Raw genomic sequence first — 25,550 nt, 5'->3', positions numbered from 1 at the left:
ACAGTCGCCAATAATTATGAAAGATACAATGTATCTAAATGTGAATTTATGGATGTGTGTATTATTTGAATGTTGTTGTTTTTTAAATAAAAAACTACGGGGTGCACTGAGGCCCCTTTTCCACCGGTTGGGAACCGGTTCAGTTCTTTTTGGTTCTTAGTCCATGAGCCAGAGCTCCAAAATTGGAACGTTAATTATGAATTGAGTGGACAAAACCATACCTATATTAGATTGTTATCACCATGAAACTTCCCCAGTTGATTACTTACACAAAGACTAATCTAAATATGCAAATTAGGCATTATTTAGGAAAATATGCAAAATATGAAAAGGCTACTCCTGTGGAAGGGTTATCATATATTAATTTACTTATATTGATCCTACAAACAATTTAATATTAGGTATGGTTTTGTCCACTCAATTCATAATTAACGTTCCACTTTTGGAGCTCTGGCTCATGGACTAAGAACCAAAAAGAACTGAACCGGCTCCCAAACGGGGGAAAAGGGGTCTGAAAGCAGTGCATGGCGGTTTCACAGTGTCATTCTGTTTGAAGGAACACAGTACATGGCATTCATTCATGGCTCCCTTACCTGCTGGCGAGGGCAGGGCAGGCGTGCCCGGCTGGGAGTAGCAGAACAACATCTGCTGGTCCAGGCTGCGCAGGGCGTGGTAGGTAGGGTGGGTGTGCTGCTGGACGAACACATGGCCGGCCGACACAATGTTCACCACGATGACCTCCACCGTTACGCCGCTGGGAAGCATCAGCTGGAGAGACCAAATCCATAACAAACACACTTAACATGCTCTACTAAACAATTTACCATCAGTCTCTCAAGCTTGGTATTGTGGCTGCTTTGGGGAAGTTACCTTTAACCCATTTTGGTGTTAGCATTATGTTATGCTTTAGCTATTGAAAAATAGCAGATCTACAAGCTCATAGCGCTCCACTCGGTGGCGCGCTATGAGCTTGTAGATCTGCTATTTTTGAAAAATCGAAGAACGACTGACATAGAAACATAGCTTTTTCAGAAAACTGTCAGGATGTAGAAGACATTTTTAGAATCTGATCTCAGGTCAAAATGGGTCAAAAGGATGAATAATCAGTTGGATAATATGATTTGGAGTGGAATGTGTACCGTAGTCATATTGAAGGCCCTTGATTATTTGGTTATTACATGGTATGTACATTAGAATGGTTGACATTGCCAATATTGAGATCATGATCATATCGTAATCCGTGACAACTTGGCAAATCTAATTCCTCTCATTTTGCAACAGGGTTAGGTTTTTCTGCAATTCTCAGATTTTTACTGATATGGTAGAAAGGAAAATAAAATATACGGGCTGTTGTAACTTAATTTGGTTTACATAGTTAATCATATTGTTAAAAGCTGTTCATTTCATATTATTATTATTTACAGTTTAAAAAGACTTGATTGAGTTAAAAATAATTGATTTATTTACAGTATATATTGATTTCATTTAGAATTGCTATTTGCATTTGTATTCATTACTAAGCGTTTACTAAAACTGCATTTCCCATGATGCTTTGTAACTAGCACCGGATGTCCGGTGAGAAAAGCCGGGTTTTCTTCAGTTTGTTGTGATCCATGTGTAGATGCGAGATATACTAGCAGCTGGTAGCCGAGAAAAACCTCGTATGAAAAACCTCGTATGAACAGTGATACCTAAGATTTATTTTCTGCCCTTTTCCTGTAACTCTTATATAAACTTTAAACTTCATTCCCAATGTCCTGTTCAGTCTTTTTGATCTAATAATCTATATTACGGGCAAGGAAAGTCCATATTTCATGGTGGTGTGGTGGAGTAGCAGGCAGTCTTACCCAGGATGTCATGGGCAGCGAGGGTAGGGTGAGGGGCGGGGGTGGAGGGGCATACAGGTTGGTCAAATCCAAGTCTTTAAACTTCTTCCCAATCAACGACAGAGCTTTGTCAACCTGCTGCTGGGTGCCTGGATGGTTAAAAAACAAAAACAAATAAAAACTATTTACTCTGACCCTTATTCAAAAACACTGGTGTAAGAACCGGGCTACTGTACATCGGGCACGGAATTGATCCGCTCCGTTCGTGTATGCTGCCACTAATAATAATAATAAACTTTTATTTGTGTAGCACCTTTCATACATAAATGCAACTCAAAGTGCTTCACATGGGAGAACATAAAAATAGCAATAAAACACAGGCAAGCAGTTAGAAAGATAAAACAATGGTAAGAACATACAAAAAGCATATAAACATAGACAAAGCACACCAGTCAGAACAGAGATGTTAAAAACTCAACTAAAAGCAAGAGTAAAGAGGTGAGTCTTGAGTTGAGCTTTAAAAATGTCTACAGAGAATCATTGAAAGCAAATTCACTCAGTGTGAGAACAGGTTCAGTTGTAGGTTACGACTGAACGATCCCTAGATGAAGACCCAAGGTGTCATCAATGTCAAATTGTATTCAAGTAGAAAGCTTCAGACAAAAAAAAATGTTATTCCACCACGGTAAGATAACAAAGACAAAGATTAGTGTTGGAAAACGAAGGGCTGATTTTCCTCTCACCTTCTATGTGACAGATCTGGAACTCTTGTGTGTAAGGCAAGGTGGAAATGTAGATTTTTGCTCCGGAGTTTTGCTTCAAGAAACTCACGTATCGTCCCTGCTTCCCAATTAACCGTCCGACCAGATGCTGTTGAGAAGCAGAAACATTTCCAGAGAAGCTACTGAATCATGCCAAAAAGGAACAGACAGTTGGTGTTAAATGTAAGCAGGCATTAGGCCTGCTACACTTCAACACTAGGACTGTTAGGATTTACAACCAAGACAGAATTTATCCTGTCCAAACTCTGAGCTGGTGAAGATCTGTGCAGCTCAGGAACACTTCATTCGAATGTTTTCTAGGACTGAAATTTACAAATAACATAATTTATCTTCCTTTAGAACATGGCTTTACAGTAACATGGCAACATGGATTAACCCATTTTGACCTGAGATCAGATTCTAAAAATGTCTTCTACATCCTGACAGTTTTATGAAAAAGCTATGTTTCTATGTCAGTCGTTCTTCGATTTTTCAAAAATAGCAGACCTACAAGCTCGTAGCGCGCCACTCGGTGGCACGCTATGAGCTTGTAGATCTGCTATTTTTCAATAGCTAAATTATAACATAATGCTAACACCAAAAGGGGTTCCCGCCCAAACTGGGTTAAAGAAAAATCTCACAACTGTGAACATTTTTCTCAGGCCAAGTCCTAATCTGTGATTAAACACAGCGGTAACAGGTACGGTCGCCCCTTTTCCATCTCGCCCCACTACTCTACCTAGCTGTAAATAACAAACATAATTCATGTTGGTGATTATATAAAAAGGTATTATCATATTAATGTATCATTGTTAAGTTCACTCTGTATATCCACGGGCATAATAGCATGATGATGCCATTACAAAACATGGGCTACATGGAAGAAATGTTTAATAAAACGAAATTAACTGCTAGTCCTAGAAGGTCCTAAATTAACTTAATTAAGCAGTCACCGTCTCTGTGTCATGTTAGTATAGAGATCGACTACTATACAATCAAATAAATCTGTATACAAGATCATTTCAGATAGGGAGGGAAATACTAAATTAACTGTTAAATACATTAACAGTTAACTAAACGTCTCTAAATGTTTTGATGATTTGAACATGGTGGACCCTATTGGAAACAAGTGTAATGCTTAATTGGGTCGTCCACTCACAGTTAACAGCCTTTGTATTGAGTTTGTGCTTGAAATGTACTGTAATTCTGCAAACTGTTAATAAATTCTTCAATCAATCAATCAATCAAACACATTTCGCCGGGGCGGGTTGGTAAAGGGGCGAGTTGTCTGGTATTCAACACAACTATGTCACATTATGTTTTGGTAGCCATATCAAATTATGGAATTGAATGTTTAAACCTTTACTTTTATGAAATATCTGAGATCATTAGGTTCATTAATTTACCCCTAATGTGTTCACTGTGACCTACAACATCCTTAATTTCAACCCTCACCAGAGCACATATGTGGAGGACTTGGCTTCCCTTTCACTGGTCCCATGTTTGGAGAAAAGTTATTGTAAATCCTACAGAGAAATCTAACGTGCGCTCTATTAAAATAGAACTACTTAATCATTTTGTGGGAGCAGGGGACAATGGTGTGATCAGCCCCACTCAAGGTGGTAATCTTTGCCCTTGATCTCTGTCCCATCTGCAGGCCTCACCTCGCCTTGGTAAATGATTAATTATGCGATAGGCTCACTGGACAGATACAGACAGACTCCATTGACCTGATTTATGCAGTTCCTTAAGCAGGGCCTGGGAATCAAACTCCACTCCAGAAATCTAACAGTGGCACCACTGAGGCTTGAATATGACTATTTCTGCAGCTGGTCCATCAAGACTCAATCATACGGCAAATTATGTCCAATAAGTCTGTCAATAGGTCTGTACACAATTACACTCAAACCCTAGTATGGGAAGTAGCCACAATGCACACACAAAGCTACAACCGGCTTCGATAAGTGCTTTCGAAAAGTGTCAATAACGAGGACCAACTTTTTCTGGCAGTAGGATCAAAACGAATTCCACAATGGGAAGAGTTTTGACGCAAAATGGAAATGATTTCTTTGTGGTTCTTAATGCTCACCTTTGGCACCTCAATGTCCCAAATGATGACCTCTGACCCCTGGCCAGCTGTCTGACTGCTCAAGCTGTCCCCGGCCCCCATAGTGCAGCCACTGTCCACAGAGTCCATACTGTTGACATCAGAACCTGGTCACACACACACACACACACACACACACAAGACAGTCATTAACGACACAGTCACCTCAACAAGACCGGACACACACCAGCACAGTTAATTAAGTGTATTGCAGAATATGGGGGTTTGGTGCATAACAGAGGCTTTAAAAATATATTATATTATAAGCATTTAAATGACTTCTAGAGAGACACTGGATGGACGGGTAGATAATTATAACACATTTGGATGCACTCTCTAAACCCTTTTCATGGCATCACAAGTCTGCCCTCAGATAAAGACGAAAGAACATCTCCGAACACCCATGGGATGCTTTCCTTTTCCCTTCAGGGGTCGCCACAGCCAATCATCTGCCTCCACCTCACCCTGTCTTCTGCCTCCTCTTCTCTCACACAAACTAACTTCGTCGTTGATATGTTGGCCTGAAGGCATACACTTTCCTTAACGATTATATCTTATTTATGATGCACTCTCAATTAAGGTTATTGTAGCGGTCTATTTGTATTGGGGTGGAGAGGGGGCCGGGCCTGGGCGGGGGTCGTGAGACATGGCCAAAGCATTTCCGGGGGTCTCCAGCCGAAAACGTTGAGAACCCCTGAGCCTAGGAGACATGTCACGGTGCTTCAGGGAGCATGAGGAGGACTGTAGAATGCCTTAGGCAAGTTTCAAGGCAATAGCTAGCCTGGAAATCAGACTAATCTGCCAGTGTTTTTGGCAGCAAATTTCTGTTTTAGTCATAGTCTCTTGAATAGTTCATTTAGTTTTAGTCACATTTTAGTCACCTGGAATGTTTTAGTGTTAGTCTAGTTTTAGTCGACTAAATATCATAAGATTTAGTAGACTAAAATGTGTTGTGGCGGGCCTTGATGCCGTCGTAATGACATAATTTACACAACGCGTCGCGGCTATTTTCAGCATGCAACCAAATGACTTATACTGGATCTCTTGTCCACTAGTCCCTTCCTAACATTTTAGTCTAGTTTTTATTTTGTTGAGGAAATTGTCAGTATATTTAGTCTTAGTTTTAGTCATCATAGCTTAGTTTTCATTTCGTTTTCGTCAGTGGAAAAAAAGTAGTTGACGAAAAAAAATTCGTCTTAGTTTTAGTCGACGAAATCAACACTGTATGAAACACAATAACCCTTGTCAGAATATGTCAGATTGATCTGGCACTTTTAGATTTCATTCACTCCAGAGTTGTGGGTGAGCAATCAGAGCCCACCATTCAAAGTGGGACATTATTTGCTGTGACATTTGAATAAGTTTGCAAACTGCACCCTTTGTGTTTTAAACATGGTTATAATTTAGCTATTGAAAAATAGCAGATCTACAAGCTACTCGCCACTCGGTGGCGCGCTATGAACTTTCAGAGCGAACGTTTTAACTCAAATCTTTGCTTCTGGGGGGTCCCTGGAACAACATATTTACAGATGGGGGTCGGCGTCCAATTACATATATTTTTGGGGGTCCTTGAAATGAAATATTGGAAACTACTGACATAGAAACATTGTTTTTTTCAGAAAATTGTCATGATTTAGAAGACATTTTTTAAATGTCAGGCCAAAATGAGTTAACATCAAGGTCAGACGTTAAGGTTTATTCAGAGAAAGTACTTCTCCGGTCTACTTGCCCCATCTGCAGTTCTACTTTCCACCCGCTGGTGGCGGTGCAGCACATACCACAACCTCCACGACTACCTCTCTCACATTATACTTAGAGAAAGATGTATCCTGGCGATTAGGATTACATTTCCTAAAACTTTTTTTTTTTTTTTTTTATTATCTAGCCAACTTGGCTTTCTTAAATTACTTCATAAGACAGGCAAGTCTATGTACTTTTAATGTTTGTTTACAGCCTAATTATAAACGCCCTGTCGCCAGCCAAGTGTATGGAATTTAATGGTGGTTTAGGGTAGTAAATGTCAACGTAAGACATATTTTTCACACTTTTGATCCTACTCTTGAGCATAGGCATTTTCTACACTTTCTGAAACTAGGAAATTATTTGTCTCCATCAGGATTTTTGCAGAGCTCTTGAGCTGCACAAACTCTCCCCAGCAGGTGTGACCATTCCAGGAGATGTGTTAAGGATGGGGAACACTTGAAAAACAATGAAGATTTCTCTTATGATCATCTTTGATCAGGGTTTCCCATGACAAGAACAAAACCAGGTGGATGAAACACAGACTTGTGTTCAATCGCTGTGTATGAATAATGATAGCGGTAATAGAAATACATTCATAGTGCAAACAGTTCAAACTCTGCAACTAAAACATTGGGGGTTTATAGCGAAACATTTGCAGCCCTATGTAGTCGTGGAGGTTGTGGTATTTCAGCATTATTAACCCAATTAAAAAAAATCTTCTAAATCCTCCAGTTTTCTGAAATAAATATTTTCACGATTTTTCAAAAATAGCAGACCTACAAGCTCGTAGCGCGCCACTCGGTGGCGCGCTATGAGCTTGTAGATCTGCTAAAAGGGGTTCCTGCCGAAATGGGTTAAAGTGAGCCACGATGTTCTCTCACTGAAGTTTCTGCAACACTGTAAAACGACAAATGATTAAAACATACATGACTAGTATTGACTATGTCTACCTTAAATAAAGCCTCTATTTTTAAACTATGGCTTTGATGCTAATTACGAACATAATGGTGACAGTTAATTGTGTGGAGGGGGCTAAATCCTGACATAGGTTTGAGTGGGAAAAAACCCAAGAACAATATGTTGATATTATATATATATATATATATATATATATATCAACTGCTAATGTTACAAAAAGGGGTTCCCAGATTGAAAGGTCTAACAACTAAAAGGGGTTCCCTGTCTAAACAAGTTAAAAGCTCTGCTAAATTCTGATGAAGACAACAGTAGTTTGAATTTAGAAAAGACCTAAATGCCTTAAAAGGATCCCTGGCTAATAAGACAAATATGCCTTCAAACATTATACTTGGCCTCTACAACTAAAATAAAAATAAAAACACCTTAAATATTTTTTTCATAAATAGAGAATCTTTCAATCAATAGGAGTTGATGATGTCATATGTCCATGTGGTCTAGCCCTATGGAATGTATGGAGTGCATATGCTAATAAAAAACAACTTTATGCTTCCTATAAGGATAATATGAGAATCAAAGCAATATTTTAAATACTTTTTATTAGCATGTGCATTCCATATATTCCATAGGGCTGGACCACACATGGACATATGACATCATCAACTTGCGACGGGAGCAGTTCCTATTGAGTGAAAGATTCTCTATTTATGAAAGAAATAAAATATTTAATTTTAGTTATAGAGGGCAAGTATAATGTTTGTCATATTAGCCAGGGTTCCTTTTAAAGCAGGATGGAATGTGTAAAACTTTCAGAATTCTAGGCCAGTTGTGCCCTGGGCATACTTTACACCAATATCAGGTGTTGACACTTTGGGGCAGATGGAGTTTACTTTCAGGTTGCCCGCCGACCGGGCAGGTGGAGTTTACTTTCAGGTTGCCCACCGACCGGGCAAGTGCTCATTTGAGAGGGACGCAAACGTCAATAAACACAACACAAGATATCAGTGTAAAACACCTGAACGTGACCAGAGCGCTCCGTCTTCTGCTCTGTGGAATGTAAAATAAGAGCACCGTTTACCTAGAATATGCCGTTTACACTCGTGCTACACTTAAAAATATGAGTTATGACATGTTTTTATTGGACAGCACCAGAACGTAAAATCATTTACTTTTCGGAGCAAGTGGGCATGACCTTTGGGCCAAAAGTAGAACATGACCTGTACTTGCACCGAGGGGGTTAAGTGCCTCTCTGAGTCCTTGACTCCTTAAGTGTCAACCCCTGTAACATGGTAACATGAATCCCCTTCTACCACCAATAAGCATACAAGGTCTCAAATCACAGAGCTCACCTCCAGACTGATCAGTCTCTGTCTCGCTCGGGGCATGAGCTCCGTTCCGTAAGCCCACCTCGTTGAGCCTCTTCATCTCACACACGGCGTCTATGCCATGCTCCTCCTCCGTCAAGGCCACCGCTGCCGCCGCCTCCTCTGAGGCGGCCTCAGCCGAGAGCTGAGGCAGCAGGGGCTCCGACATGTCTTTAACCCGTATCAAATCCAGCCGATTCTCAGGCACGCTGGTCTGAAGGTTCCTGTTGCTGACACCCTCCTCGGAGTGGAAAGTGCTGCAGGCCGAGTCCTCTGCCGACCCCTCGTCTCCCTTCAGTCTGCCGAGGACGGGCAGCGTGGTTTCGCCCTGTGCCGCTTGGTGTGAGCTCATGGGCGAATGGCTACTCTGTACATTATCCTCTTCGCTATCCCGATGACAAACTTCAGCGGGCTCCCAAACTAGTGCAGAGGCGCATCCGTTAGGCAGCCCTTGTTCTTCCCACTGGCTCTCTCTCAAGTCGGGGCCGATTGGAGAGGGACCGGCTCCCTGTAAGAGCGAGTGCTGTTCCGCTGCTATTTCCCTTGTGATTGGCTGTTCCTGTTGAGAGCATAGCCCACCATTGGCCAGTGGCGTACTGTTGGTGCAGCCGGGTTGGCTGCCGTCTGTGTCCTGGCACCTCATGGCGCCAAGGACTTCCAGCGTGGCTGCCGAGATCACCTCGGTGATCAGGCCGGCAGCGAGGTGTTCCAGCTCCTGTTCCTCGCTGCGTGCACTGCTCTCCTCCTGCTGCCCATGGGACACCAGGGAATCTTCTGAGGCCAAGCCTTGGGTAGTGGAGTCTTCTTGGACTGGCAACTGGGCAACCGCAGAGGCTGTGGCTGGAGTTAAAGAGATGGGTGTGCTGGTTAGGACATGGTGATAGGAGCTTTGCGTTGATGTGGGGGACTTGGGTGTGGATTCCTCTTCTTGGGCCTTGGCGGCTGGAGAAAAGACATTCTCATCTTTGGTGGTGGTGGTGGTGATGGTGGCATGTGGATCTTTGATGGGCTGGGCTGCACAGCGTACGGACACCTCTTGCGTTGCAATCTCACCCTCTGGCTCTGGCCTCGCTGCGTTAGTGAGGCCTGCTGCCGTGAGAGAGTTATGGACGACTTGTGGTGACCGACAGGACGAAAAGGCTGCTTCTGCTCTACATTCTAGAGCGGATACGGGCTCTTGAACTACGTCTTTATCATGCTGCGTTACCACGGTAGGTAATGCACCTTTATCTAGGTCCTTGCAGTCTTTATCTGGTACCCGACAGGACTGGGGCTCCTCTATGCTAGGTGGCAATCGGCTGGTGTCTGCAGTCTTGGTATGATTTTCGAGGTCCGTTCTGACTTTGTCATTGAGCAGGACTTCTATTTCAAAACACTGGTCCTGTGTAGGTGATGTCTTAGTGGCTTGGATATGAACCTGGGCAATGACCTCCTGTTCCGTGGACCTCTGCTCTTTGACATTTGGAGGTCTGTCTCTACCAGCCTGTGGCTGGGTGCTGGGGGTTGTGTCGATTGTTGGGGATATGGCGCCTTTCTCCACCAGACCGTTGCTGCCGGCTGTCGGTGTCGGGGAGGTCAAATGGCCCATAGTGGTGGGAGTCTCTTCTGCAGTATCGTGGAGGATACTTCGCTCTTTCTTGCGCGAGATGTACCACCACCAACCTATTAGCGCCAGGACACCAGGCAGCGTGTAGGGGACAACAGAGCGGAACCTCAGCGGCATCTCCACAGGACCCTAGCAGCTACACCTAATGGAGGAGACACACAAAGAGAACATCACGTTAGTTTAACAACAAAGACTATTCACATTCAACTTGGTGCACAAATGCTCGTCCATGTAATTCCACGCTTGACCTCCGCCTTCGTTGCAGACACATCTCTCCAATGAACTGCGGCGGCCAATGAGTGGGCGCTAGCCACTCCTATCCCCGGCTTTGTGTGTTTGTGCGATGATTTGATTGGCTGAGCTATGCGTTTACCGCATATAATAGTGATGATTTGAGTGTGTGTAACACGGATTTGAGGATAAAAAAAAAACACACCTGTGTGAAGTGAGGGGCGCTCTAATCATCGTACATCAAGAACGGTGGTACCTTATTGGCCAAGGGTTCACACTGACATACATATGCCGATTTGCTCAGACACAACTATAAATGCACCAAGTCTCTGTGTGTACGTCTGTAATTCACGTAACTCGAGAACCGTTCGCCCCAAATTTGATACACGGGTTCCACACCGCCACAGGGAGTGCAGTGCCCGGTGTCGAGTCGGTCGTACCCACGGTTGTCCAGAACCGCCCCAAAAAGGCCTCTGCCCGGGCTCTGGACCGGGCCCCTGCCCAGGGTCCATATATGGAGCTGGCCTGTTCCGACCTCACAACACTCCATATTTGGGCATGTCAATAAACAGACTGCAAAATCAAATATGGACGAAGGGAGCGTGATGTCACCCATTGGTTTCTACAGACCAGTTTTGATTGATTGATTGATTGACAGACACTCACAACACCAATTTTCAACCCATCTTCATAACATTGGTAATCATAATGCTCATTACAACATGGTACTTCTTCTTCTGTCTTATGTCCTTAGACCTTCAGCTCTGTTGTACAAGCCAGTCCAGTGTGTCAATGTCTAGGTCAATTAAGCCACGATCACCATTCGGTGGCTGGTATATGGGGCAACTGGTCAACACGTGTCCCACAGTCTCTGCAGTGGATCCCCACATTTGCAGTGGCCACTGTCTGTGAGACCCCACTTGTGCATTGTTGCACCAAAATGTCCCACACCTGTAGTCAGGCAAGGACAATAATATGGTACCTTTTTGTCTACTCACTCTGCCTCAGAGTTCCATATTATAATCTATCTAGTCTGAGCATTAGTGAGGAGCAGTTCTATGAAGATGGGTTGAAAATGGGAGGCAGTACAGTCAAATATTATTTCTATAAGCAAAACATGAAAAGGGGGGCTCGTTTACATTATTAAGGGGACCATAATTTACAAAAATGCATATCATGCTGTGTGAAAGAAGAGTTGAAACCAGCAATGGAAAACCAAGTCCGCCATGAAAAGGTTTACTAAAAAGGTAATAGAATCAAGTGTCAAGTCAGGCCAAGTTCCCAACTTCCCATCGACTTAAATGGAATAAAATTTATTTTGCTGACGGAGGAGGAGAACCAGCTGCAGCATTCTACATTTTGGGAGCATGTAGTAGGAGTAGTACAGCCTTGGTCCTGGTCCAGCAACACAACTTTGTAAGCCTACAGACATGGCCTGCGGTCTCTATATCTCCCATCTCTCCTTATCACCACTCACTGTAAGCCTACAGACATCACCTGCGGTCTCTATATCTCCCATCTCTCCTTATCACCACTCACTGTAAGCCTACAGACATTGCCTGCGGTCTCTATATCTCCCATCTCTCCTTATCACCACTCACTGTAAGCCTACAGACATTGCCTGCGGTCTCTATATCTCCCATCTCTCCTTATTACCACTCACTGTAAGCCTACAGACATGGCCTGCGGTCTCTATATCTCCCATCTCTCCTTATTACCACTCACTGTAAGCCTACAGACATGGCCTGCGGTCTCTATATCTCCCATCTCTCCTTATTACCACTCACTGTAAGCCTACAGACATGGCCTGCGGTCTCTATATCTCCCATCTCTCCTTATCACCACTCACCGTACCAGGAAGTATTAAAGATACTGGCTTGGTTTAACACAGAAGCATAGGGTCCATTGGGCCGTCCGGGCCTTGGCCCAGTCAATGGAGCTCTTGCCCAGTCTAGCTGCTGAAAGACGGAGGCAAGAAAAACACAAAACAATTAGGCCTACACTGGCAATTTGGCAGCCCCTCACCTCCGGGAACAGCGTTTTCAAAATAATGGCCACTCATTTGCATGTCTGCAAAACCAGCAAACAGCTTTCAGTGAAATAGACCTATCAAGACACCCATCGGCCTGTGTTGCCAAACCGTTCACACTTCATATGCAAGTGACCAGATTGGATCTGTCACATTTGGCTGCCAGCGTAAATGGGGCCTCAGAGACCCACTATTGTAGCAGAGTGTTTCTCCAGTGAGCCAACATGCACAACAGCAGCACCCCAACTCCAGTGTTGCCCCTATATGCATTATTGTGTGGCGGGCCATCACACATTACCACAGTATGATTTTTGTATGTGACGGTATGGGATAGGCCAAAAAAGGCAAATAACCACAAGACAAATAAATAAAAATCAGACCAGTCTGAAAGTGAGTGGTGCTGTACTGTACTCCTCCCTGGCCTCTGTGTGTGAATGCTGGACTCTGACCAGAATGGAACAGAGCCTTAATTAGTGTCATCGGTAACACCAAGTAGGGAAGGGGCCCAAGTTCTTTCCAAAGCGTAGTGTATGCATAGAGCCCATTGGCCCAGTGAGCCCATTGGCCCAGTGTATATGCATAGAGCCCATTGGCCCAGTGAGCCCATTGGCCCAGTGTATATGCATAGAGCCCATTGGCCCAGTGAGCCCATTGGCCCAGTGTATATGCATAGAGCCCATTGGCCCAGTGAGCCCATTGGCCCAGTGTATATGCATAGAGCCCATTGGCCCAGTGAGCCCATTGGCCCAGTGTATATGCATAGAGCCCATTGGCCCAGTGAGCCCATTGGCCCAGTGTATATGCATAGAGCCTATTGGCCCAGTCTGCATCCTAGTATAAATTTGTAAACCTCAACGTAACCACAGGGTTGTGCACATGCGCACTCCATACCATGCATGGTCACTAGGGGGAGCCATGCCACAGTGTAATACAGTACATGGGGAGCCCATGGCACAACCTCAACATCACCATAGGGTTGGCTACACTGTGACCTCATCAGTCTAACTTCACTAAATCATTTAACCCATTCTGGGAGGGAACCCCTTGGTGTTTGAAGCATTATGTTACACTTTAGCTATTGAAATATAGCAGATCTACAAGCTCATAGCGCTGCACCGAGTGCCGCGCTATGAACTTTAGAAAAATCGTGAAAATGTGCCTCAAATCTTTGAATATGTATTCTTTTAGAGTTTCAGTTTTTAACTCAAATCTTTGCTTCTGGAGGGTCCCTGGAACAACATATTTTCAGATGGGGGGGTCGGCGGCATATTTCATATAATTTTTGGGGTCCTTGATATGAAATATTGAGAACCACTGATATAGAAACACCAGAAAATGTTATTTTATTTTTTTAAATTTCAATGTCAGGCCTAAAGGGGTTTAAAATAGAAGCTTCCAACCATTTATCCCAGTCAAGCTGAGCTAGCCGAGGGGGAACTATTGTAGCCACACTCAGTTTCCATACGGCTGCATTTAGAGTGACGCAGTAGTTTCATTCACATGTAACAACTCTTATGATGTACGTAAGCCTACATGGCTGGTTTAACTCTATCAGTAGCCTGGTTTCTGGTCTAGAGATCCAACAGGCGGTGGATCCTATTGGTTCCCCGGTCTGAGCGCTCCAGATGAGCAGGTTGGAGCCTTGCATGTTGGTGTGTGTGAATGAATGGGTGAATGTAATGCATGATCATTGTAAAGCGTCTAGGATAAAAGGTGCTATATAAATGCACCATTTAACTATAGTATAGTTGAGTACTATCCAGTCCCGTTAGTCCTAACATGTATTAAGGTTGGCGGACATGCACTGCTCCCGTGCTTGCGGTTATGTTTAGGTTAGGGTTAGAGATAGGGATAGTAATTTCGGAACAATGAACCTTCTGACTAATGACACGGCACCCTATCCACAATGGGGGGGCATGGCTGAGGGCAAACCAATGTCATGACCAACCAATAATATTTAATGAAGAGAGTTGCTTCCCCATTCAAACGCACTTGCCCGTCAGGCAACCTGAAAGCAAACTCCACTTGGCCGAACGTTTTATTTACTATAACCACGGGCAGTCGGGCAACAATTAGTGTCAAGTAGCCTTGCCGAGCCATGAGGCCCATAGGGCAGGAGCCTACCTCCTGTTTCTGTAGCGTGAGGCAGCTTGATGTACAGGTACACCCCCTGGACATGACGCTAGTATGTCGCAGGGACATACCCCCAATCCAACCCTTGATGCTGAGTGTCAAGCAGGGACACTCTAACCACAAGGCCACTGAGCTGGTGTCAGTGTTAGTGTCAACCCCTGTGCCATTTCTTACAGATTCCTTGTTGCCACACTCGACAAAGAAACCCGTTCACCAGTGACATCATCAATGGGGAATCCTAGCGAATAGAAACTGCAGGCTTCCTTTACTGAAAATTTGCAATGCAATAATGAAAGCCATCGTTCTCACCATAATACAAATCTAAATATATACAACTTGTTTAAAAAAAAAAGATCTGCCTAACGATGATGTCACTGGTGGACGGGTTTCTGAACTGCCAAGGGCCCTCTTATGACACAAACGGAGTAGAAAAGAATTGTGGTATTTTATCATGAATATTAGTAAGGACCAAAGGTATATGAAGATAGGTTGAAAAGTGGTGAAGTGGTCCATTAACCCATTTAGACTGTACGATGTGTGGGAACATCATAACTAATCCAACAGGTTGGATTAGTGTACACACGTCCTAGCGCATTTTCATTGATATCAAACAAGAGAAAAATATTCTGGATGTTTTTCTTTTGGAGTTGGCCTCTCCTCGCCACAGACAAAGTTGTTTCCCCTCAGCTGCCAGGCTGCTCAATGACTCTGGCTTCCCTTCCACCCCTGCCTCCTAGTGACACCGGCACTTTAATCACCGGCAACATTTGATGCACCATGAACTACTGTATAACCCTGCACTTTATATTTATTTCCTTGCACGGTGTCTGTTGGTATTTGTGAAAAAAGAATTGAATGCACTCATGTTATGTCAAAGCAAATTCCTATGTGTGTATACACAAATGGCAAATAAAGGAATCTGAATCCTTCGGCACCATACTCCTTGCTCTTTCGCGTTGTCGTTCACTTCACCGTTTACCTTTCACAAAGAAAGGCTCGGCACGCGTAATCTAAGGAGCTCTCCGTGGTTTTGACCAGATGGATATACTAAGCTCTTCATTTCTGACTTCAACATGCCTCTCGTTCAAAATATGAAGCGAGCGATCATCAGCGACTTCATCGTAATCTTAGCGAGGTTAGCAAGCAAAAATATGTCTCCCGGTTTTTGTCCGGAAAGGAAGGGGGCTTACAGAGTAAAAGCGGACATATCTTCCCAGTACCCCGAGCTTCTAATTTGAAAGAAATCCCGGCGCTGATTGTGTTAACAAATTAATCCTTATATCAAGGACTGTACCATTAATCAATGGCATGTACACAGATATATACTATTATTCGACTGGTAAGGACACCAATATATTTTCCTTATCTATAGATGCATGCTTTAGTGAATTTCTAAAGCATAGCACTTACTAAGTGTATCAACGCGCCATTATCTGGTAGAGATTTAAACATAAGCCAGCCAAACCCTAACCTATCCACCTATTTTCAAACATAGTAATGAATATCAGAAGCTAAAGCAGCACATTTACAACAGGAGGGAGCTACACAGTAAAATCCTCAGCGCCATTTTAACCATAACCGAATGGACACAAAGGGTCCATTTAGATTACATTAGTAAACTACAGATCTGTTGACATGTGTAGCCGTGTTCCACAGGTGACCAAAACTCTTCCTCCTGACATAGGCATTGCAGCTACTTTGTTCTTTTGTTCCAATTTTTTTTATCCCATGATTTTGTAGCCCTTTTTTCCCCCCTATGTCAATTGTCCATGCTGTAATCCTGGGCGCTACCCTCCCTCTGCCAACCTGGGGAAAGCCCCGCAACTGAGCTCATGCTTGCTTCAATGCATGAGGAGTGAGCAGGCCGCTTCTTATCACCTGACAGGGGGGGGGGGGGGGGGGGGACTAGTTTCCCTGGTAGGACGTAGTGCATGGAAGATGCACTACGTCAGGCACCCCAGCTGACCAGGGGGAGGCAGTTTAGAGACCAGAATTACTTAGTTAGCGTGGACAGAGGAGAGGACATAATTATAGTTACAGTACATGGTTTTCTACACAGCGTTCTGTAACAGCAATCCAGCTAGTGTCAGGAGGAAGAGATGGCAGGAGAGAAGGAGAGACAGGTCTCTTCAGTGGTGCTTATGCCTAGGGGCCTCATGGCTCGGCAAGGCTACTATCTGTCATCTCATCACCGTTAATAACGAAACTTCCCGAGGGTGAGCGAGACCCTTTTCATTCCAGATGTCCTTCTGGTGGATTTTCGATTGGCTTTCAATGTTTCTATTGGTCCTAGTCATTGTGAGGATGTGACATTTTGGGCACTCCCGTCTAGTGCTGAGCAATTAATGGAAAAAAATATCAAGATCTAGATTCAGCCTAGATTCAGCCACCTACTGTACCTACTGTATGCAATCTCATGTTGTGAAGAATCATGCTGCACTAGTGGGCTGTCCAATACATTTTACTTACCCTTATGGTTTTGTTTACTTTTTTTTTTTTTTTTAATACATATTTATGGAAAAAACGAGAATAGTGTGAGAATCATGATCTAAATTCTTGTGGAGAATTAAATTAAGCATAATTTGTAAATAAATAATAGAAAGAAAGCCAAGCAAGGGAATGCTACTGAAATGTGCTAATGGTCAAGTCTTTGCTAATGAAGACCAAACAAGTAAAGACTTGACTAGTCCAGAAATAGTAGTACTTACCCTCTTAAAGTTATGTAAGTGGTTATGTGTTTGCTTAGACCTTATGCTTTGGTATTTAATTGGTAAACAGACTTGTTCCTGTAGACACTAAGGCCCGACTCACACCTTTACATCTAGCATACAACATTGATGCATGCTTGTTGTAGGAGATGTATAGCTGATACAAGCTCGCAATGCATTTCCAATGGGAGTCACATGGTTTGACACAACATTTGTGTTGTATGGCTTTCGGCTGTGTTTCGACTGCCCCCCTCCCCCTCATACAACACAAATGTTGTGTCAAACCATGTGACTCCCATTGGAAATGCATTGCGAGCTTGCATCAGCTATACATCTCATACAACAAGCATACATCAGTCTGTTGTAAAGGTGTGAGTCAGGCCTAAGACTTATCTAATTGGAGGAAAACCTTTGAAATGAGTTGCATTGTACATTAGTCATCTGTCCAACATGATACTGCAGTAGACCAGAGGGTCTGAGTAATGGGATGTCCAGACCGGCAGGTCTGCCAGCCGTCAGACTAGATCACCTAAGGACACTGAGCTCTATGGAGTCATTTACAGTACGTTTCACATGGGAGTGCAGTGCAGACCTCATTGAGGGAATTGGCAGTGTGTGTCACTTTCAACAAGGTCTCAAATTCATTAGACGTGTTCACACACAGCTCTGACAAACAAATGGTGTGGGCAGAAAACTAGTCTCTGTGATGACCGGTGGTAAGCTTGTCAGAAACGGGCCCTTTAAACGATTTTGTCCAAAGTTTTAATACATTATACATAAACTCATGCTTAATTCAAAGTGTCTGTAGCATTCATTTATCCCCAGTGTCCAGGCAATGGGAGATGGGGCCCATGGACTACAGAGTTACTGTTAACCATTTCTGCCACTGTGCCAAACAGGACAGAGTGAATTTGACATAGCTACACTGCAAAGTACTAGGTTGTGAAAGAGACTTGGCTGAAACAGATACTCAAACTTCAAAATTCACAGCCTTGTTGGAAACCCGACTGGTTTTAAGTTCACATAAGGCCATTTAAAAATAGCTTACAGCCCGATGGAAACGTAAGACCAACCAAATGGTAAAAAAAAACAAGTCCGTATGAAGGGGTGTCTTTTGTTGTCGTTGTTGGGGGATCAGAACAGAGAAAGTACCTTTTTCCAGTAGGCAACTGTTGTGTTAACTTTGTCAGCTGTAGCGCAGGGGTGGTGGTGGGGTGGGGTAATGCCCTTAACCTCCAGCCATCCTACAGAGCGTGCCCTGTTCTGTGCTCTGCTGATTGGACAGAGAGGACTCCCTCGCCATGTTAAAAAAGGAAGTCCAAACATGCCTTTCCTTAACGGACCTGCACGACCCAGCCTTTACAAGGGAGGAATGCGTCACATGGGTGACTCCCTCACGTAGCACTCTTGTGGCAGTCAGGACTTCCACTAGCACCTGATCCCGGACACACATACACTACACTGACTACAGCATGTGTGTGTGCAAAATAAACCTGGACTTTTGACCTCTACAGGCTTGACTGTCTGGCTGTCCTGCAGTGCAGAGTGAAACATCATCAGATTGTCTTACTGATGGACCAAATGTAACATACAGCACATGGAGCAAATTAAAAGTAATGTCTTCAGTCATATCATTGCCTAAAACAATAGGTGACAGTAACTAACTTTACTTAACTGTGATGCATCTTTCAGCACCTTTCTGTGGTCACCGTGTTGAAATATGCATGGCTACAGCCAGGTACAGGCACTCATTTGGGGGCGACCCCCCCTGTCCCCCTCTGCGTGGGACAGTGAGTCTCTCATTTCCAAGACTTTTCAGGCGTCCCACAAATTGACACCGTGTCTCACATTGTGACTGGCAGGCATCAGTGTTCAAATGCCCTAATAGTTAGTCCCCTAATAGTTGGCTTTCTGTTGTAAAGTTCTCTCGTTGTCTCTTTTCCTGCAAGATGTATTTTTAGTTATAATAACACAAGAAATATCCCCTAGGGCCTAGGCTACAGTACCAAGTCGGCCATAGCCTACCACCCATGAATAAAATTAGCATTTTACAAACAACAAAATGTGAGACGCCAGATGGGTTTCATAACTAAACGATAGGCAATATTAGGCCTACGGTCAAATATGACATCTAGGCATTTAATTGCAACTTAAGTAATAAGTTGCTAAGCGCGCCCCACTTTCAAACAAGCAATACTTCTGTCCCTCAAATGAAACAGTTTGGATCTGATCACCATTATGCTGCCAAGACTCTACTACACACAGCATGTTTTGAAGCTACAAACACTACTCTCAGAGTATGTAGCAGTGGAAGAACCTCATTGAGGGCTGCTGTTTCACCAGGATTAAGCTTTCCACCTAAGAGGCTCAAGTGATGAATGATGCACGATTAGAACAGGTTAGGTAGAAGACCATGAATGGTAAACCAGCCCTGTTGAGGAGAAGATGTTCATGATTGAGCAGGTACGCTTTGTGCTGAATATAAAGTCTAAGGAATGCATTTCATCATGCAAAGTGAGTCAATGTTGTAGCTAGTACTTCACTTGCGTAGTCGAATATGAAACTTGCATGAAAATAGTACTGCGGACTTAAACTAAATTAAAAAAATATATATAAAGGTTATGCCTTGAATTTCTCAAACACGGTATCCGTATGAATATTATATGGCCGGTTTTGAGATTGCAAACTGTCAATCCATTTATACTTTAAGTAACAAAGTAACATCTGTGTTTTAAAATACCAAGTAAACAAAGGCGGCGCATCCAAACAATAAAATCCCAGGTGAAGGACGGAAGAACAATGTCAAATATCTAGAAAATAAAGTCTACACACTGGATCATGCTCCACAAGTTTCTTGTTTTAAAATACAAGAGGGAGATATTACTATTGAGGTGTACGGTTATCTATAAATGTGTTAAATAATCAACACCTAAGCTAGCCACAAAAGCAGCACGCCCATACAATGCGTAGGCCTGCCAAAAAAATGATGACTATTAAAACAAACCAGCTTCATGATTTCACAACAGAGGAGGTGCTTTGTGGTATTCTGACCCGAAGGGGCTGGCCCTTTCCAGGTCACTGTTGTGGCGGGATAAGGAAATCAGTGGCACAAGGCTGAGGTGAGGGGATTACAGTAGGGTAAATCAGAAGTCTCACGCAGTGGCCTGGTCCTCAACTCCCCCACATCTCTCTTTGCTCTCCCTTCCTATCCAGCAACCTACCACAGGCCCACGGCCTGCAATACTGTAATAGGCCTCAGTGACAAACACACAGCCATAAGTTAAGTACCCAATAGTAATACCATAGCTCAGTCTGGTCCATAGCTCCAATAATGCCTTCATGGACCAGAGCTACCTATGCCATAAACAAAAACACAAGCCTCTTGGAAACAAGTGTCAATCTGGGACTTGTGCAAGTACTGCACTCTCCTCCACAACTATGTAATGTTAGTTTCACTTACTTGGGATGAGACCAACATTAAGTAGGATGAGAGCTAAGGAGAGGCTGTTGTGACATTGCACATGTGGTGGTGTACGTGGTCAATGAACTACAAAGAATTTGTCAAACAAATGAGGGAGAGAAAAAAAGGGTAGGGAAGACAGACTTGCATTAGCTGGCTGGAACTTATTTACATAAGACTGGGTGCAAATACAATTAAGCGGTCAAATATATTTGTAAAAGTAACACTCCGATTAATGCAGATAATTACTTCCACTTCCATATCAGTGGCACACACACGTACACACGTACTGTGTTGTTTACGACATTCACCTTCAGCAAGGTTAGAAGAATAGAGTCTCTAACGCCCACATTAAGTTGGCTGGCTTCTCTCCCAGTGACTCGACTTTCAGGCAAGAAAGCAGCAGGCCTGACTCGGGTGCATGTGTGCCAGTCAGTCCTCCTGAGTCTGACTCTGGCCCAGGTGCATGTGTGAGTGTGACAGACTGTAGCTCTGCTAGAGACTAGAGTGGACATGAATGTCGTGAATCGGCCGGTGTTGGTTGGTTGCTGACTGTGCTGACCTTGGAAGGGTTAGATACCCGAAGGGTATAACTTGTGTATTTGCTTTACATGTGAAAACACAACGCTGTAAACACGGACGGTGTGCATGTCCCTATAGCCAGTCTGTGTAAGCTGCTTATTCCAGTCAGCGGTTGCTGTATTTGGAATACGAAGCAACCTCAGCGTCCCTTTGATATGAGAGAGTATATCACTCCTCCACCCTGCAGAACGGATAGCCAGACTCATTGCAACGTGCTGTCTGTCTGTCTGTCGCTGGTGTCATGACTGCTACCGTCGGCTATCAGACTAGCATTAATCCAGTAAAACTGACTGTCGGGGGGGGTCGGGGGAGGGGTGGTGAAAGAAGCAAAAACACAAATATTGTTCTGCCATGCATCATTCATGGTGCAATCGCCAATGATTTCCCAAATTCGTCTCGAGTTTTTTTCTTTTCTCGATGAACAACCACCGCTACATCATTCATGACCAACTTTGGACGCTAACGCTATGGCCCTGTGTCATTACACAGCATAGGCTACCTTACCTAGTACAGTATGTATCTACATGTAATAACGATAAGCAGCTCCACCTCGAAGGGGCAATTGGTTTATCCACATGATCCACTCTCTCTCTACCCAACTGCACGGTCAACACAACACGGCGTGTCTGACATCCGATGCACGGCCTTTCTACTGCCGGCCGGAGGACGTCATTGTTGTGCAGTGTTTCCATGTTGTAGAATAATAAGAGGCACCGTCCATGATGCCAACTTGCTAGCTGTGTGTGTGTGTGTGTGTGACCTACAACACGGTGCGTAATGAGCAGCATGGTGGCTATACTGGCTAGGCCGCAGCAGCCAGCAGGATGACATTATATGGACCCTGTTAGCCGCTGCGGTGTCATCAAAACACAACTAAATGACAATAAAAAAGGGCGTGCGGGTGCGTGTCAACTGGGCGCATTGTGCGATCCCTCTCCCGTCCCCCTCCCCAAGTTCCAACTGCCTGGATCATGGAACCCCTCTTGTTCTAATTAAGGTTATGTTGGTTAGCAGTTTGACAGTCCAGCCAGGACACACGTACTGCGGCGGCCATACCGATAACACTAACTTACTAAAGCGGTCAAATATCCCCGTGCCAGCTTTCTCTGCACGGTACAAAATGTGCTTTAAAAGCATTGCACACAAGGAGAGGTCATGAGTTGCGCACAGCTGTCGCAGCAGAGCTCCATGGGCGTTCTGCGTGGTCACATATAGCGCTAACTGTAGTTCTGCGACCTACCTGGGCCTCCTCCTGTCGGACCTTAAGTCTCATATAGCCTTGTTAGTTGTTAGCTCGGGCTGTCACACGACAGACAGCACCACTGCTGCTCCCGTTCTGCTCACTTATTCGAATTCCTTAGGATTGCTAGCTATTCATGATCACTCCGTGTCACGATTAAATGCGAGATCCAAAAAACTGCCTCGCCGTCAAAACCCCGACAGACGCGGCGCTGCTGCTGCTGCTGTCTGGAATACACTCCTTGCCTAAAGCCACCATTGTATAACGGGAACGGGATAGCAGCAGCACTGGGCTGCCTCGGCTAACTGGAGTAGGCTAACCATGGCTAGCTGGTGGCTGGGCTGATCGCGTTATGATCATGAAGCACAATGACAAGGATATTTCTTCTCATGTTGAATCGGTTTGATTAGAGGTTCTTGTGGGTGGATATTCTACACGTGTCTTTGCAACATTGCTACCGGTTGTGTAAAACTATACGTGTGTTATTGTCGTACCCCCCCCGGCTACAATGTTTAGTTAACGTAAACTTGGTACATTCACTCCACCAGGTTACTTACTGAATGTTAGTGTCCTCAACGCCGCCACGGTGAAATTAGAGTCAAGTGATTGCTAATGTTAAGGATTCCGGGCCCGAGTCTGTTCTCCCAAGTCCAACGTGTCCCACGCAGCCACTGTCTAATATCTCTCTCTCTCTTCCCCACGTGTTGCCGTCCCAACACTCTAAAAACAGACCAAACAGCTGATCAAGCCTCGCGATAACTGCGCGGCCCCTGGACCCAGGGCTCCCATCTTCCATTTATGCACTCTAATTTAATCACTAGATTAAAAAATAAAAATGTATGGATGTTAAACCCGAAATCACCCTAAAGTAACACGTGTCTTATAGTTACCGGCACGGTACTATAATTATCGTAATGCTAAATGTTATGCATCAGGAATTCTCTGAGGTCAGGTGTAAAGTGTGCCAGTGTGGCTGCTGTGGCATGTGTGTGTGTATGTGGTGGGGGGAAACAGGATAGGTGGGCTGGGCACCAAGAGTGGTCTCGGTGTTGAATTTACAAAAATTGGGTATTTCCCCCCCCAAAAAAATATATAGATTTGGAAAATGTTTTAAAGTATGTGAACATGTATTATTTCTACAATTGCTACAAAAGCTGTATAACATATCACATTGGGGCATCATCAAGAAGTTGAAGGATACGTTTTAAGTCTGATAATGATGTAGGCTACCGTGCATGTACACTTTACATTACGACACATTTTCAAATATAGTAGGCTATGTATAATTAACATTTTTGGACCAAATAGCCAATTTTACAGTGAGGTGCCCAAATGTCATTATGTCAATAGTGCATCCATGGCTACATTGAGGAAATGATCACAGGCTTGGTGATACAAATCATAATCCTGAAATACTATGATTTAAAAAAGAATGTCTTTGTGAAATGTTTTCATTCTAGATAGAAAGCAGACATTTATCCAACCATGTCTTAGCCATTTAGCTAGTAAACAAAAAGTAAAAAAGCTAAGTATTAGTGCTACACAACCCCTTCTCAATACCCTTAATCGTTGGAATTGTTATACTAAAATTAGTCGTAGAGTACAATACAAAATTAATGTCTCAATTATTTTTCAGCACACAGTAGTTCCAAACACACTGGAGAGCAAAACATTTTATTACTAACACTGGAATAGTTCAATTTGTATGTTATTATACAGCAACTAACTGCTTTACAAAAACAAAATGATACAATATCACATATATGTACAGTGTAGTAAATATACCATCTCAAATTGTACACAAAATATTTACAATTGTCACACATACTGCATTAAAAACAAAACTCAGACCAATACTCTAGAGACATTAGATTTTGCATAACATCAAATAAAACATGCCACATTTGAGGTTTTTCGCCTTCACAAACCCATGACTGTGATTTAAGTTAGTGCAAGTCAACCACTTGTTTAAGAGGTTATGGGTACCAAATCTGTAATATTCTATTCACGTGAAAATAAAACTTCGAAAGCTTGACAAACTATGGAAAGTTGATGCAATAGGCAGTAAAACTACAACTGCCTTCAGATTCTCTCTGATTTTAATGCCTCGTGGTACTCAAGAAGAACAGAACTTGGTGAATGATCTGTTAGATAGGAGCTAAAACGAGATGAGTGTTTAAATACAACCTATAGAGCAAAACTATGACACATTTATGTATGATTTGGCAATTATCGCAATATATGTAGGGTGAAAGATGTATACTTTAAAAGGGGAAATTACACCGTCATAGATATTGGATCTCAAATTAATTACTTGCTAGCAAGAGATGTTTTTGGTAGTCATTTTGTACAGACCTCACTGCAACACTCAGTATGAAGATAGTGAACCCAAAACTCTACAATTGAAAATGCCATGCTAAGTGAGGTGTCATTTTTGTTTTGAATAGCTGTGACGTGATTTTTTTAAATCCCGTACATAAAGAGGAATGGGAGGTTCCTCAGAAGATGTATAATGCGATGGAGAAAACCGTTTTTTAGAAGTAAAAGTTCAGACACATTTTAAAGTAATGGCAGCAAGGACACAGTATAAAATGACTGCCAATAACACAAAAAATATGACACAACAGCAGTCTGACAGATCAAATGATAAGAATGACACATGACCCAATGTTAAAAAAAAAAAAAAATGGTGGCACTGCCCTTTAACCATTACCAAACAGTGTGACACAAATAACTGATTGATGGTTTGGTCCTGATTCCCTAATGCAATCACAATAACTCCTTTAGCAAAACTGTAACAATGCATTAATGAAAGGCAACAAGCATTTATTCTGACAAGAGGTTA

The 25,550-nt window shown here is 43.3% G+C and overlaps 1 protein-coding gene across 2 annotated transcripts in view; it reads right to left on the bottom strand.

Moving 5' to 3' along the window:
* The window catches only part of akap1b (A kinase (PRKA) anchor protein 1b), a 31,950-nt gene extending 8,488 nt beyond the window's left edge, over nt 1-23,462 (bottom strand). The window contains exons 1-6 of one of the 2 annotated variants that reach the window (XM_079514824.1): nt 23,263-23,462; nt 8,702-10,464; nt 4,677-4,801; nt 2,570-2,696; nt 1,848-1,975; nt 594-768 (exon numbers count right to left, since the gene is read on the bottom strand). In XM_079514824.1, coding sequence (XP_079370950.1) covers nt 594-768; nt 1,848-1,975; nt 2,570-2,696; nt 4,677-4,801; nt 8,702-10,439 — 2,293 coding nt within the window. In that variant the 5' untranslated portion in view covers nt 10,440-10,464; nt 23,263-23,462. The remainder of the gene's footprint in view (nt 1-593; nt 769-1,847; nt 1,976-2,569; nt 2,697-4,676; nt 4,802-8,701; nt 10,465-23,262) is intronic. The other variant, XM_079514823.1, reaches the window with a different exon arrangement.
* Between the last annotated feature and the right edge of the window lie 2,088 nt (nt 23,463-25,550).

This window comes from Electrona antarctica (genome assembly GCF_951216825.1).
Source record: "Electrona antarctica genome assembly, chromosome: 11".
Taxonomy (NCBI): Eukaryota; Metazoa; Chordata; class Actinopteri; order Myctophiformes; family Myctophidae; genus Electrona; species Electrona antarctica.
Note: the sequence above shows the minus strand (reverse complement) of the source record. Positions and strands in the feature narration are given on the sequence as shown.